The sequence below is a fragment of the Coturnix japonica genome, chromosome Z (assembly GCF_001577835.2).
Source record: "Coturnix japonica isolate 7356 chromosome Z, Coturnix japonica 2.1, whole genome shotgun sequence".
NCBI classification, from domain to species: Eukaryota; Metazoa; Chordata; class Aves; order Galliformes; family Phasianidae; genus Coturnix; species Coturnix japonica.
Genome location: NC_029547.1, coordinates 23,071,548 through 23,085,700, shown reverse-complemented (window position 1 = coordinate 23,085,700; position 14,153 = coordinate 23,071,548). Strand labels below are relative to the sequence as shown.

The following is a 14,153-nucleotide window of genomic DNA, read 5'->3' as shown; positions in this document are numbered from 1 at the left end:
AAGCAATCAAGTTGTGAGTGTACTCACAGGGAACAGGCAAAGCATTTGGTGAATGCCAGTAAGATGCCTAACTACAAATAAGTTCAGAGAACTGCAGCATGTTCTATTCTCAAAGGATTTAGTCAGTGTGTGATGTGAGATTTAGAGCTTTAAGGCTAGACAGGTGCATGATAAAACTGGAAATACTTCCCAGATACTGTGGAAGAGCATACTGAGGCATCACTGTTAACACAACAAGGTGCCATACAGAAAGGCTGTTGTCAGGGTCTCCCTCTGTTTAAGGAGCTTGCCCTGCAAGAAGCTGCAGAAAATTGTCTCTTGATCAGCTTCTGTGGCAACAGGGAATGTAAGAACCCACCTTCTCTCTCTTGACATTTTCTTTTGCTCTGTATGAATAGCTAAATCATTTTCACAATCCATATAATAGGCTATGGGATTATGTATGCAGCTAAGGCAAAAATGGGATTAGGTCAAAATAGAACCATGAAACAGTGCCCAGAATATAAAAGGAAATGCAGTGCAGAACGAGGCCCCTTTGCTGAGGTGATTGTGCCTATTTCTCTATTGACCTGAAAAGTGGAGCAGTTAGTGAATTTGGAAATTTCTCAGTTTCTTACAGGGAAGCATTTTCATAGGCACATCTAAGTGCCTTTGCAAGTGCTAACTCCCTGGTTCAAAAACAGTCTAAAGTAGGCTTACAGTTCTGTGTAGACTAGCCCAAATTTTCCAAGTGGGCAGGAAAAGAAAGCAGTCAACATACGTTAATCCTCTTAGTGGCTAAGTTCAGAGTGACCCAGGCATTCTTTTCTGTGAGAAACTCACACTGAAACGACTTGTGTATGAAATTTCTCCCTCTTCTTTTGTTTCTTCCACCCTCTACAACTTTCACCACAGGCAATGCCTTTGTTTCTTTGTATTATCTCCATACCACCCCCCCCATCTGGCTGCCAACCAGAGGAAAATATATCATAAACACGATAATTTCTAAACCACAAGTGCTTTTGCTTCAGGAAGCAGGAAAATGGAAATAGATTTATTTGCATGTAGTAGTCACATACAGTCATATTTGCAGCAGTAATTAAGTGAAATATTAATAGTGAACAGTTCACACACAGAGGAATGCATACCATTATGGCAGACTGAATTCCAGTATTAAGCAGATGCCTTAGCTAGCTTCCTAGCTTCCAGTTCCTGCTTAGCTTTTTCTCTCATTTCTCTTTCTCTCTCAATGAGAAGTGCTTGTTCTTGCTCCCACTCCTTTAGCTTCTGCTCATACTTTGCGATGTCCTCCACTTCACACGCTGGCAGCTTTTCCTTGACGAGCTGGGTGGTCAGGGTTAACAGGCTTTCAGATTCAACCTTGCCAAGTGAATGCAGCTTAGAGTACAGATCCTGCCACAGAATGAAGGATTTGATGGGGACAGAGAAGGAGAGAGACAATCAGTCACAAAATAATCAGTGACAAAGCTTACTTCCCTGTAACAACCAATTCATAGATGATTGAATCTAATGACTAGCTGTGTTGATCCAGGCTGGCCATTCTGTCCTAGCTAAGGATTTTGACTGTGATAGCAGGTATTACTGCTTCCCCTTGAAATGCTAACCTCCAGAGAAAGTTTTTCTGAGCAATAAAACTGAAACAAGAAAGAGCCCTAACTTACTGAAATTCTCCTTATTTTTCCAAGTGTAGTCACCTGCTGTAAACAAAGATCAGCTGACCGGTCAATTGTGAAAAGACAATTTAAGCACCTTTTTTTGTGTCTTAACTCAAAGCTGACTGACTGATGTGCTCCCCACTGCCTGCATTAGCATCACTCTCCACAGATGCAAATCACTTTAAATGCTTGCTGACTAGTAGCATGCTAAGTAGCTTCCATCTTTTTTTTGCCAACAGTTACTGTGATCTGAGGTTTGACTGTGTTTACTCACACTAAATGCAATAGACCTAAAGCAAGTAATATTTATTCAGGTATATTTTACAATGTAACAAAAAAATATAGCTTCACAAAGAAACTGCAATACTTCTTTCTGTGCTTTACTTACTTAGAGCTCATGCAGCATAAACATATTAATTCACTTAAGACAATGAGTCATCGAGTGATACTGCTTCTGGCTTTATGGAATATTTGGCCCAATGGCTCTCTAACAAGCTGATTAATTGCCTTAAAAGTGCAGCTACACAGACAGCCAGGAAAGAGTTTCCTGGGGGAGGAAGACAACATGGCACTGGCACATTCCTTAACCCTTGCTCATTCATTAGATAGGAACATGTTTTCCTGATTGTTCTTTTAAATAAAATGTTTTACTGAAACAGGCACTTGCTGAAATGTTTAAAGAAAGAAGGTACCCTAAAGGTAGGTACACCCACGTACTTCTTTCATGTGTTCTTTGAATAAACCCCACTGATTTGCACTGAAAGATAACTGAAAGAAGATGGGATAATTAATCATCACACAAAATGGTGACTCCGAGGGCATGATGACATTCAGTTTTCCACTCCCAGTTATCACTGGGAGCTTGCACACTATCACTATGCAGCTGGCCCACAGCGCTGCTCTTACCCAGACTCACTGCATTAATCTGCAGAAGCGCTGCAGCTCAACTCTAGCCTCAAGGTTATGCCTTCTTTTGAAAAGGGAAATTGGAGTGCCTCTTCGGATACCTTTTTACCTCTCCCTGCCTCAGCCAACATAACTACAACAGGTTTGCTGTTCTGTCAGGCCCAGGAAAGTTTGAACATGACCAACAGCAGATAAAAAGCTCTTTTAACAGTATGTGTGCAGGTCTGAGGTGCTTGGGAATTTGGCTCTGTTGCCTTTAATTTTATGACAAAGTTTATAAACAAAAACAACCTGACATTACCAAATTAAAACCAAAATTAGTAACATCTGTTTATTTATTTCTCTTCTGTTTGAGATATGAGTGAATTTACCGTACATCCAGAATAAATACGAAAACAGCATGGTTTGAGTTTGGGAAAGGAACACAATTCCTGATAACTGATACAGAGTCTCCCTACTACCCACTACTAAGGATGTGCTAAAAAGAGTTTGTATGCTAAAACTAAGCAGTATGAAATTGAAATAGAAGAAATGCAATGGACTGGAAACTAGCTGGGCCCCTCTCCTAACCCATTATTGGTACTACAGAACTCTGGAATCTTCTCTGCTCTGCTGTAATACATTAGTGAAACTCATTTAGGAAAGTAGCTATATCCTGCAGGTACCAGAAGGGTACATTCTTAAATGGCAAACTCATTGATTTTTATAAGCAGTCTCCAGGGCTCTGGATGCAGATAGAGAAGGTACATTGCTTTTAAAGAGGGTGCTCTCAGCATTTATATGATTAAATGCTTGCCCACTGATCACTGACACAGATGGAAGGAATTGCCTAAGGAACACTGTACTGAGTAATATGCCTCAGAATACAATATCTGTGAACAGGTAATTACAACATGAATGAGTGTGTCAGACACAAAATCCTAAACTACTGCTCTGAAGGCTTTATCTGGAAATAGCCAAAGGCTCTCAAGTCCTGATTGCTGGGGGCGAGGGGCATTCTGCCTCTCACATATCTGATTTCCTAGACAGGCTGCCACAGCTGTTTCAGAAGTTTGTACTAGACATGAAGTTCAAGACAGTGTAGAAAACCATGCAGACCATGGTGCAAGAACTAGACAAAGTCCAGGTGTTTTTCCTTGCATGTCAAGGTGTACCACTGGATAAGAACTGGACAAACATGAGACAAAAACTATTTTGAGCACCAGGAGAAAGACTGAGACATGCTTGCTAATACATAACTAGACAAAGTGCAACAGTCTTCTCAGCAGCAGAAGTGCAATTTGGTGTTGGGATTAAACAGCATGTGCCAGGACACTGGCAACAAATGCCAGCATCACCAGTTTTTCAACAGAGCAGCCATAACTTTCCTTGTATCTATGTGTATTTTCAGGGTACTTGCACCTCTGTCGTGCCAGCACCCAGGTGGTCAGCTGGGAAAACTGCTGCTGGCTGAATGGATTTGAGAGGGGAGTATAATAACTCTTCCAGACTTAGCAAGAGTGACATTGTGTCTTGGAAGCTAATTTTTCTCATCAAGACAATTGGAAATTACAGCTTCTTATATATAACTTACTGTTGCATACCTATACTTTGCGTAAGTGCTATGCTTTTACTTAGATTTACACTTCTCAGAGACCTTAGAGATAAGGATGAACAAAGTAGTTTGTTGGATTGACATCAGGGCACTCATCTACTACATCACGGAATGCCTAAAATTGAGTTAATTATGGAACTTGAAGAAAGGTTGAAGCAATGAGAAAAATATTCTCTTGGCACCACTCTTCCTCACTGTTTGACATTTAGACATTGTTTTGAGCATTCATCATTAATTTTGTTCAAGGGTAGACAATGGATGGACAATGACAGACACAAAAAAAATGCCTCATTCTTTCCTTCAAAGGACATGTGTATTTACCTAACTCACTGTAATTCATCAAGGCATGAATTATCACATGCTGTCCACTCATTCATTTCAAATACAAAGTCCTACGTGCTTAAGTGTAATATTCAAAGACTTGTGGTAAATAGTCTATATAAATATAAACAGAAGAAGGGAAAAGCAAGTGTTGGTAATGTGAAACCATAGGGTAATCATCTAATTTCTGAAATTTCTTTAGAGCAACTGTCTGTATTCAGAGCTGATCAAGGTCATGACAGCAATAGAGGAAACTGATGGTCTAAGAAGAGAGCATTACACCTGGAACTATAAGCCAGACTAGTTTTAACCCAGGGTACTTGATTTTTACCACAACAGAAATCAGAGATGATAAAATAAAATGGGCTTTTTATATAGCTACCAGATGATAATAAAAAAATACCATATAGCTAGGCTGTAATGTTTGAATTTCATATTGTTCTAACACTGTATCAAGCTAAATATAAAAAGGAAGAAAGATATACTTTATTATCCAGACTGAAAGTACAGGATGCAACTTTTGTACTTAATGTACATAAATGGACAATAAGTTTAGGATGGTCTCATATCTAGTACAATTTATTTTAATAGGCAAGAACCCACTCAAAGTCAGATAATGGATCTCTAATGACATACCACTTTTGCAAACAGCATTTGGATTTATCATTCTGATGTATGAGAAGTGAAGATAAAATCCCAGCAGACAGACAAAAGACAAGTGGCCTTGAGCACTTATTTGTTTGAAGGCTGCTTCCTTTTTGAGTAAGTGAAAATGTAAGGTGACATCAGGTTCAAAAATGCCAGGTGGACTCCTGGTGCACTGGAAGAGTGTCAGTCTAATAGCCATAATTTGTGAAGTTATTTACTTATCTTCTAGTATGTAATAAGGAGATCTACAGCTTAGAATATTTAGATGAACAGAAGTTTCCTACCTTGAATCGGCTGTAGTACTCGGGTACTTTAGACTGCTCCATTTCTTCCGATTCTGTATATTCTGACTTCTGCTCTACTTCTTCGGCTTCTTCAGATGGCTCTGGACCAGGTTTTGCTTCAAGGACAGACCGTAAAACAGTCTCCAGGACATCAACCTGTGCAATCACATTTGTCACTGTTAGAATAAACTGTTTGAAACTGCAATCTGACTAATACCACCGTCAACTTTACAAACAACTTTGTAAGTTGCCATGTAGTTCCAGATAACTACTCTAAATGAAAAATTCTAGAAGCAGTCTCACTCCTTCTTGGAAGAATTCATTTTGGACTTCTAAGTTGGGACATTTTGAAGTCCCTGAAGCAGAACAGCAGGTCTCTGTCAACTCCTTGTGAGTCAGTTGCTGATTGGCACTTGAGAATGTGTCAGGCACTAGGCTAACATCTCCTCTAGGTCTGACACTTGGCTGTAAATACTAATGTTAAACAGTAACCCCCGTGATAGTGTGATACACAATCACAGATACATCTAAATATGAGGTTATTGCAAAACATTCAAGCAATACAGTATTTAATAGATCATCCTGGTTCCTCTTTCGTGAAAGTAAGAGGGAAATCACTTATTCAACAAGATTTATTCCTGTCACGGGCTAGATAATTTAATAGGAAAAATGGAAATGTGGCATGCAACATACTGCTAAAGGTATACTTTTAATCGCTATGACTCCAGTTTTTTTTCATGTTCTCCACCTGGAGTTATCAAGAAAACCACCATCTCCTAACTGAAGTAGCAAAAAAACTCATTTGTATCACTATGGGACTTACTAAATTATTTCCTTATGTATTATTTATACAAACTATGGAATTGCTATATGGATGCTGCTGCTGTTCTGGGAATAACATGATTGTCATAATTTAAATTACTGAATGCAGGCTGACTGCATTTTAAAGTTCAGCCATTAGAAATATAAAGAGCTGTTACCCTTCTGTGAATCTTTATCAGTTGGAAGCAATAACTGTGTAACCTTGGAATCCATGAAACTTACCACAAGCATAATGTCTCTTGGTACCTATGTGGTTTCATTTTTATGGCACAAGCATATGATGCTAAAGAATAAAAATGAGGCTTACTTGAAATAACATTCTTATCACTAAAATGTAATTCATAAACTACCAACACTGAAACAGGATCAAAAATAAAAAAATTAAAAAAATAAAAAAATCAATTAAATTCTAATTATGTGCTTGGAAATACATAAATTCTAATTTTGAGAGTTTCTCAAGCAATCACACGTACTTGTTGCTTGTTCAGTTAAATAGTATAGGACAACACTAAATCAGTGTTTCTATTGTTCTGATAGTAATAGAAACTCTTTCTGCCAAATAGTAATGACAGAGAAAACTTTTTGTTTAGATGACAAAATTTGTTCAACTAGAATATTACATTTTAGAAAATAATCAAGTTTGGAAAAACAGGATTATATCTTTTTCAAGTGACCACTACTGTGCAGGTATGACAGGACAGTGTACAACATGGCCCATACTTATTAGTGCTATGACCTGATACACCAGATGCAGTCCTGTTTCAGCACAAGGATGTTTGCAGATTGCCCAGAAAAGTCTGAGGAGTTCTTTAATTTGTCTAATGTTTGCAAGTGGAAAAAATCATAGATCTATAAGGCTGGGTTCTTCAGGCTTGGATTAAGAAAGAAAACTGCTGAATCACAGCCCCAAAAATAAAATGGTGGGGGTTTCAGATGTTAATGCTTCCTTCCTTGTCTTATCCACTATTATGCAGACCTGATTCTCAGTACAGAGCATGAGTAAAGCCGGCTAATCAGTGACCTGGCCTTTGTACACCAAGGAAAATGCAGACCCTAGTAGTGGTGCAAGTAAAAGGGAGACTGCTATCACCAGGCAGCCCTTCAGGAAGGAACACCAAGAAAGGCTGTTGAGAGCCTCAGTGCTTTTCCTATATAACATCCCATGTGGTTTATTCCACCTAAACCGGCTGGTCCAGGAGCAGCTTGAAGCCTCACAGTGACTGAATCCCAGCACCCCTTAGTTGGAGCTAACCTCACAAAAAGCCCGAATCGCAGAATGGCCCAGGTTGGAAGGAACCCCAGGGATCATGAATCTCCAACCCCCTTGCCAGGAAGGGCCACCAACCTTTCCATTTACTAGACCAGATTGCCCAGGGCCCCATCCAACCTGGCCTTGAACACCTCCAGGGACAGGGCATCCACAACCTTTCTGGGCAGCCTGTTCCAACACCTAACCACTTTCATAATAAAGACCTTACCCCTAACATCCAACCTAAATCTTCCCTCCTCCAACTTAAAACCATTTCCCATTGTCCTGCTGTTAAATCTACCCATCATCCCCATAAGAGCACACTACAACCCTTCTAGAAACCACTCTGAACTGCCTACAGAGCAGTACCATTTAGAACATAAAAACCACCTGAAAGGACATACAGAATTAGCCATGAGAAGCACAAGACATGACGTTTCATCTTCAAGTATGTCTCTGAGGGATCTGGGAAGTACCACAACAGGAACATAAATGGTATGTGGCAACAGCAGATACTCACTCCCAAGGACACGGCAATAGATATAACTGCTAGCTTGCCACCTAAAGCAGTGTCTGTTCTAAACCACCTCTCCTGGATTCCAAAGAGCTGTGAAAAATTGCTGGGTCTGGAAAGGTCGGATATCTTCTCATTAGCAAGGCAAGTAATTTACAAGTTTTACTTGAGTTTGGCATGTACATAATTTCTTGTTTTATGCAGGTAGTATGCAGTTTTCATACTCACAGCTTCTTGGCAGATTTTGCTGTCTCCTGGCAAAGAAGCTACATTCTCCATCACCTGCAATGCTCTATTTAAGTATCCAGGTGTCCACATCAATGGCATTAGGTTGTATACAGCTCTTAGACCTTTATTCAACTCCACTTTCCCTGTGATAAAACAGATAAAACCTTCAGATCAGTACCTGAAAACTCAAGTCCTGAGGAAATCTATAAGAGTTGACACTGTTCTTTGCAACAAAGCAAGTTTCTAGATTTGTCTGGTAAAAACAACACTCTTTTCTGTGAAGCAGCTCTGACAGAATTGTTATTGTTATACTTAAAGTGCCTCCTATTTGCCCAGTTTCAGGACTATCACGTTTGTTTCTTGTTCCTCTCTACTTATATTTTTCCATCACCTGGAAATTTTGTTCACGTGGAAAAGAGGAAAAGTGGAGTAGTTTTCTTGTTGTTTGGCAATTGTAACAGCAGTTCTAAGCAGGATTTCTGAATGTCTCTGACAAACAGTTCCAGAGCCTTCATGGACTTACTGTGCAACATGTGTCCACCAAATCTGAGAGGCTGGACTCCCACATGTGGTTTTAAGGGTTTATTTACACATGTATCAAGGCCACATAGTATAAGATTAATAGTACATGCTCTCAGTATAGAGAGAATACAAGAACACAACTCAGTATTCTTATTTCTAGTTGGGACTTAGTAGACCTGCCAAAATGAAATCTTGGTTCTTGATTTATGGTACAGTGCACTGAGGTCTTCATGACTTTAGCAGGGCCTATGATGTGGCACTGCGGCAATATGGTGTTTCTTCTGAGGTGAACATGAGTAGAAAAGATGAAATTCCCATTCAACACAACAGAGGAAATCTACACGACATTCCAGTTTGTCTGGCAATGAACGTCATCCCAAGCTCTTGATTTTGTCCTTATCAATGAAAAAAACCCCATTATGACTTCAGTGTAGCTTATCAGAGCTATGCATCCAAGTTCTCAATTGAATTTAAACTCTGATTACAATAATGCATGACTTTGAAAACAGTACTTCCTTTTCTTCATAGAAAAATAAGGTAATATGTTCACGAAGCTTGCAAAATACAGATAAACTAAAACAACCAAGGTGCTTTAGGCCACTCTGTGCCTGAAGACATCTTTCACTCTTTCAGAGGTCGGTTCCATTAGTGCTGGCAAGACCATGGAATATGTGACATAACAGTAAATAGCTTTTGATCTACTGAATGTCACTGTCATGGAACAAATACTTCTGCTCACAAACACCAAAATGCACTTCAACAGACGCTACTCAACCAATCTATATGGCACAAAACTAAATGCCAGTTTAACAGCAGTTCCGTGAAATATGAGACTTCCGATTAATTTTCATATTTATCCCACTTTTTGACTAAAAATGAGGTTTTAACTTTACTCACGGCAAATCAGAATCAGCAACCTAACTTTGTCTCTAGATATTGTATTTTGAGGTCATGTTTCATGAACACATACACTATCATCAGGAAATTCAGTAATTACTTATTTCTTCTTTCCCACCCCACATCCTCCTACCCTCCTATACTGGATGTACTCTGATCTAGCTGCTCTTCAAATAATACTGCATATTATTAGCAATGAAGACTCCTTAAAAGATATAGGATAAAGGTGATACTATCTGCTATTCATAGCAGAAACACTAATGTTGTGGTAAGTACTAGTATTTTATTTAAATATTCTGGATATAGTATTTTTCAGGTTGTAGCTTCTGTATACCTTGGGGTCTAAGGATTACTTTAAGCTCAATAATTTGAATTAGAAAAAAAGGCTGATTCTTCGTAATTGTCAATTTGTTCTGTGGGATTCTGTTTTTTGGGGTTTTATTTGGAAAATATGATGTTCCCTAAGCAAACCAACATTACTCCTCTCTAAGATTACCCCCCTTCATTTGGTCTTAACTCTGAAATTGTTCCTACCATGATTTCTGCTTTTTTTTCATCACTCTTCATCAGTTACATTTCAGTTAAGCACAGACACCAGTTTAGTTCACCTAATAAACAAAAGGAGAAATATGATTGCGAAGGAGGTAAAACTTACCAAGAAATGCATAACCATACAGCTGGGAGCTGAATCCCACAGTGTTTGTTTGCTTTAGACCTGTCAGCAGTAGTGATGCCCCGAGATTTCTCTCCTCTTCCCACTGTAGATAATAAACTAATATGTAAACTAAGCATGTGTTCCTTGACAAACACAAACAAAAAAGTTGCAGCAGTGAAAGAAACCACATGGCCTTAATCAAGTCTTACTAATAAAGTACAGAATTTTGCAGCAAGTTCAGTGTTCAGAGTTACAGTACACATATCCTGAAGAACAGTACATTTATGCAAAGGAACACCTTCTAATGTGAGGAGCCAACATTTTGAAGGGGAGTCGGTCAGTGTGTTTACATAGGGATAAGGATTATATTAATTTATGCTGGTCAAGTTCTGCCTCTGTCCTGTATGTCCTCACATTTGCTTCAGTCTGATACTTCTTAAAACAAAAATTACACTGGAAAAGTCCTTTCATTTAAGTGTGAGGTAGGATTCATGCTCCACTATATTATGCTAGAATAGGAAAATGCTGAGAAAAGAATATGCTGCTAGCAGCTGCTTCAAATCCTAATGACAGATCAGACCAAATATAGCTAGAGACCCAATCAGTAAGTATATTAAAACCACAAGAGACTCTTAAAAAGCCCAAGGGTTTGGCCAGGCTTAATGCAAGGAGGTGCCTTTTTGAGATGAGGCATTTTTTGTCTCCATTCACGTGCACATGAACTTACACATATATAGCCAACAAAAAATACCATTATCTGACAGCCTGGAAATGTATTTGTCTGACCTATGAAAGAGATACAAGGGGATAGTTCTGTTTCCTGCTGCATTCAGCATTCCTGGTGAATGTTACAAAAAAAGCAGATAAAACCAGAAGAGAACCTTAAAAACCTTAAAGGTCCAGATTCTCTTGGGATCCAGCATGTTTGGCTTCAAGAGCTGGAGAAACTGGGAGAACTTAATACTAGTGCCTTTGCAATTAAAGATGGCAATCATACTGATTGTTTTCAGCAATCAAGCATGAAATGTTCTGGTGAGAGCTAAGACCAGTGTTTCGCAGTGCTTACAGCAGCACTAAAATGGAAGTTCCCTACCACAAGTACCAAGGACTAACATAGTCAGATTGGCTATGACACAGTTCTCAAAGTTAAAAAAAAACAACAATTTATCAGTCTGCTGGCCCCTAACCTACAGCCAATGCTGTCTGCAACAGGACACTGGCTTATCTTTCATGCACCTTGGAAAGAAGGAATGGGGATTTTCACAAGCAGCTGACTTCCTACTCTCTCCACACTCTTTCCTAAATTAGCCACAGAAAACTGGTACTGAGCATTATGAAGTCTTGACTAGTACTCTCTATGTTGTATACCTATAAAAATATGGCTTAATGCTGTCCTTGGATGGAGTAATTTCAAAACATATACTAAATAGGTCATGGCTGCAAAAATAAGCTTGCTTTTTTAAAAATCGTTACATGTCCACACCACTTCTGCTTGCAAGTTAAGCCTTCCAGAAATACCACACATACTGACTTGCACCTCTCTTTGCAAACACAGACAAACATAATAGGAAAATGCTTCTTACATACAAGTGATCAAGTATACTTGTCTTCTAGGGAATGGAGAAGACTGAATAGTGCAAATACAGACCTGTTTTCAGTAGTGAAAACTGAAATTACAACCCAACTAATTAAAATCTTATAAATACATTTTAGTAACACATGTAGAGGCTTCAAGTACTTTTCTTATGGATGACAATAAGCTTTTGAAGGCTTATGCCAAATCACAGGAGAAGTAGCTGCTTAAAGTGATAGGAGAGCCCTTGTGGTAGATAAAGTCCTACGTGAAATATTTTGTTACCAAGCTCCAATGGTGAGCAATACTCAACAATGTCCAAAATAACAGTTTTTTGTTAACTGAGAGAGCTAAAGCTCTCTTCGAACGAAAGTGAAATGTCACTTCACAACCTAGCAATGATCATATACCACCTCTGAAAATACCGACAGACCTTCAGAGAAAGGAGCAACAAAAAGGGATCGACACGTGATTCGTTGGTTTTCCTCTTGCTTTTTTATCCCCTTTCTCTTATAGTGGTCAAAAATGATAAAGAAAACTTGTGAGCATTTCATTTTTTACAAAAACTTAAGGGAAAGTTTATATTCAGAACACAATGCCCAGCTGCAACACAACACTTAGAAAGAGAAGCTCCATGTATTGTTTTGAGTGTAGTGAGCTTACCGTATGTTCAGACTTGGTTGCTAGGTGCTGGTATAAAACATAGAGAGAAAGAAGCTGTGTTGAGAGCTCATCAAAACTTTCTTGTAGCATGATCTCTGTTACTACTGATATAGCATCTGTGGAAGAAATAAACACATGTTAAGTGGAAAATTACTCAGCTCCTTCTACATCTGTTAATGTACACTGCTGCAGTGTATTTTGAAGTAGTTAGGAAGAAAGTTAAAGATTTCCTATGACTAACAGTAGAGAATTAGTCTTACCCACTTGGGCTGTTCTAATGTGTCATAAGAAGGAGAAAGCACAATCAACTTAATTACGTATAAGGCAATAATAAGCTTTCTAAACGCATCTTAACCCCCATGCTCTCAGACTTTGATTGCTGCTTCTTTGCTCAGCCCTTCAATCATTGCCATTTAAAAAAAATAATCTTAGAAATAACTTATTTCTTCTAGTATTTAAATTAAAAACAAAAGAAGACAGGCTTAAATTCATTGCCTTCAAGGTGACAGGGGTGCACAGCAGAGAAGAAATTCTGTCACAGACCACCCACAGTAATCACTGTATTCAGCAAACAGTGCTCTTGAGGAGCTCCACAGGGAGTTCCAGTGATATTCCTTCTCATAAAGGTCAGTTTTTTAAACTGAAGGCCTTGAGCATATTAGAGAAAAAGAAATATGGATATAAAGAAAGAGGAATTCATAGATAGGGGCCTCTCAAAACAAAATATGAATTAACTTCCCACTTAACAAAATTTTCAAGACAAAAGCTTCAGACTAATGATTCTATTTTCCCTCTCACTTGTTTGGTTTGCAAAAGGTTTATGCAAAGAAAGATTGCTGAGAGCCAATAGTGCCAAGAAAAATCTGCAGTGAAATGAAAACCTTAAATATTTGTCATCAGACATGACAGGATTATTCTTCTCAGCACCTTCTCCAACAACAAACAGGTCTAGACAAAGAGCTCAGTTTAGATGCATAGCTTTTTGAATAGCTTACAACTGGACAATGTTGTTGAATTTTCAATAGAAACTTCTAACATAATATTAGCATGTAAATTGGAAATCTGGAAGTTGAAGAAGATAGCTTACATTTTGAATAGCATTAATGATCATAGAAACACTGTGAACTGCGTGCTTTAAAATCATACAATGAAAGAGATCCCAACCAAAGTGATATATAAATATACAGAAAAGTAGTTTAGATAAGAAAAGTGTGTTTTCAAGGTGACTTCTGAAATAATATGGCTATAATATTTTAATACAAAGGAAGTCTCTACATGTTTAAGAGCATACAGCTAAGGATGATGAGCAGGTATTAATTTTCTTACCATCATACTTCTTCTGTTTTATAAAACAGTCCAACAAAATATTGAATGTAAAATTATCGGGGAAAATTCCATATTGGACCTGAAGAGAAGAAGAAAAAAAAATGAGTGAGAAAATCTGCTGTTCAAATCTTTCAAAGCATAGTGCTGAAAGCACCAGAAAGATCAAAACCATGGTGTTGCTAACTGGTGCAGTGTGATAGTCAGGCACTATAACAAGCTTATTAACATGGCTTCTGTGATGTGGTCCTACCACCTTTCAGTGTACTGGGTTTGTTTTAGCATTTAGTCTTTGGGGC

At 38.4% G+C, this 14,153-nt stretch overlaps 1 protein-coding gene across 3 annotated transcripts in view; it reads right to left on the bottom strand.

Moving 5' to 3' along the window:
• MRPS27 (mitochondrial ribosomal protein S27) overlaps positions 1-14,153 on the bottom strand; it is a 44,498-nt gene that overhangs the window by 904 nt on the left and 29,441 nt on the right. The window contains exons 6-11 of one of the 3 annotated variants that reach the window (XM_015848842.1): positions 13,858-13,936; positions 12,532-12,647; positions 10,296-10,398; positions 8,222-8,364; positions 5,409-5,564; positions 1,128-1,392 (exon numbers count right to left, since the gene is read on the bottom strand). In XM_015848842.1, the coding sequence (XP_015704328.1) occupies positions 1,153-1,392; positions 5,409-5,564; positions 8,222-8,364; positions 10,296-10,398; positions 12,532-12,647; positions 13,858-13,936 (837 nt within the window). In that variant the 3' untranslated portion in view covers positions 1,128-1,152. Of the gene's footprint in view, positions 1-996; positions 1,393-5,408; positions 5,565-8,221; positions 8,365-10,295; positions 10,399-12,531; positions 12,648-13,857; positions 13,937-14,153 lie in introns of those variants that run through there. The other 2 variants (XM_015848841.2, XM_015848843.2) reach the window with 2 other exon arrangements.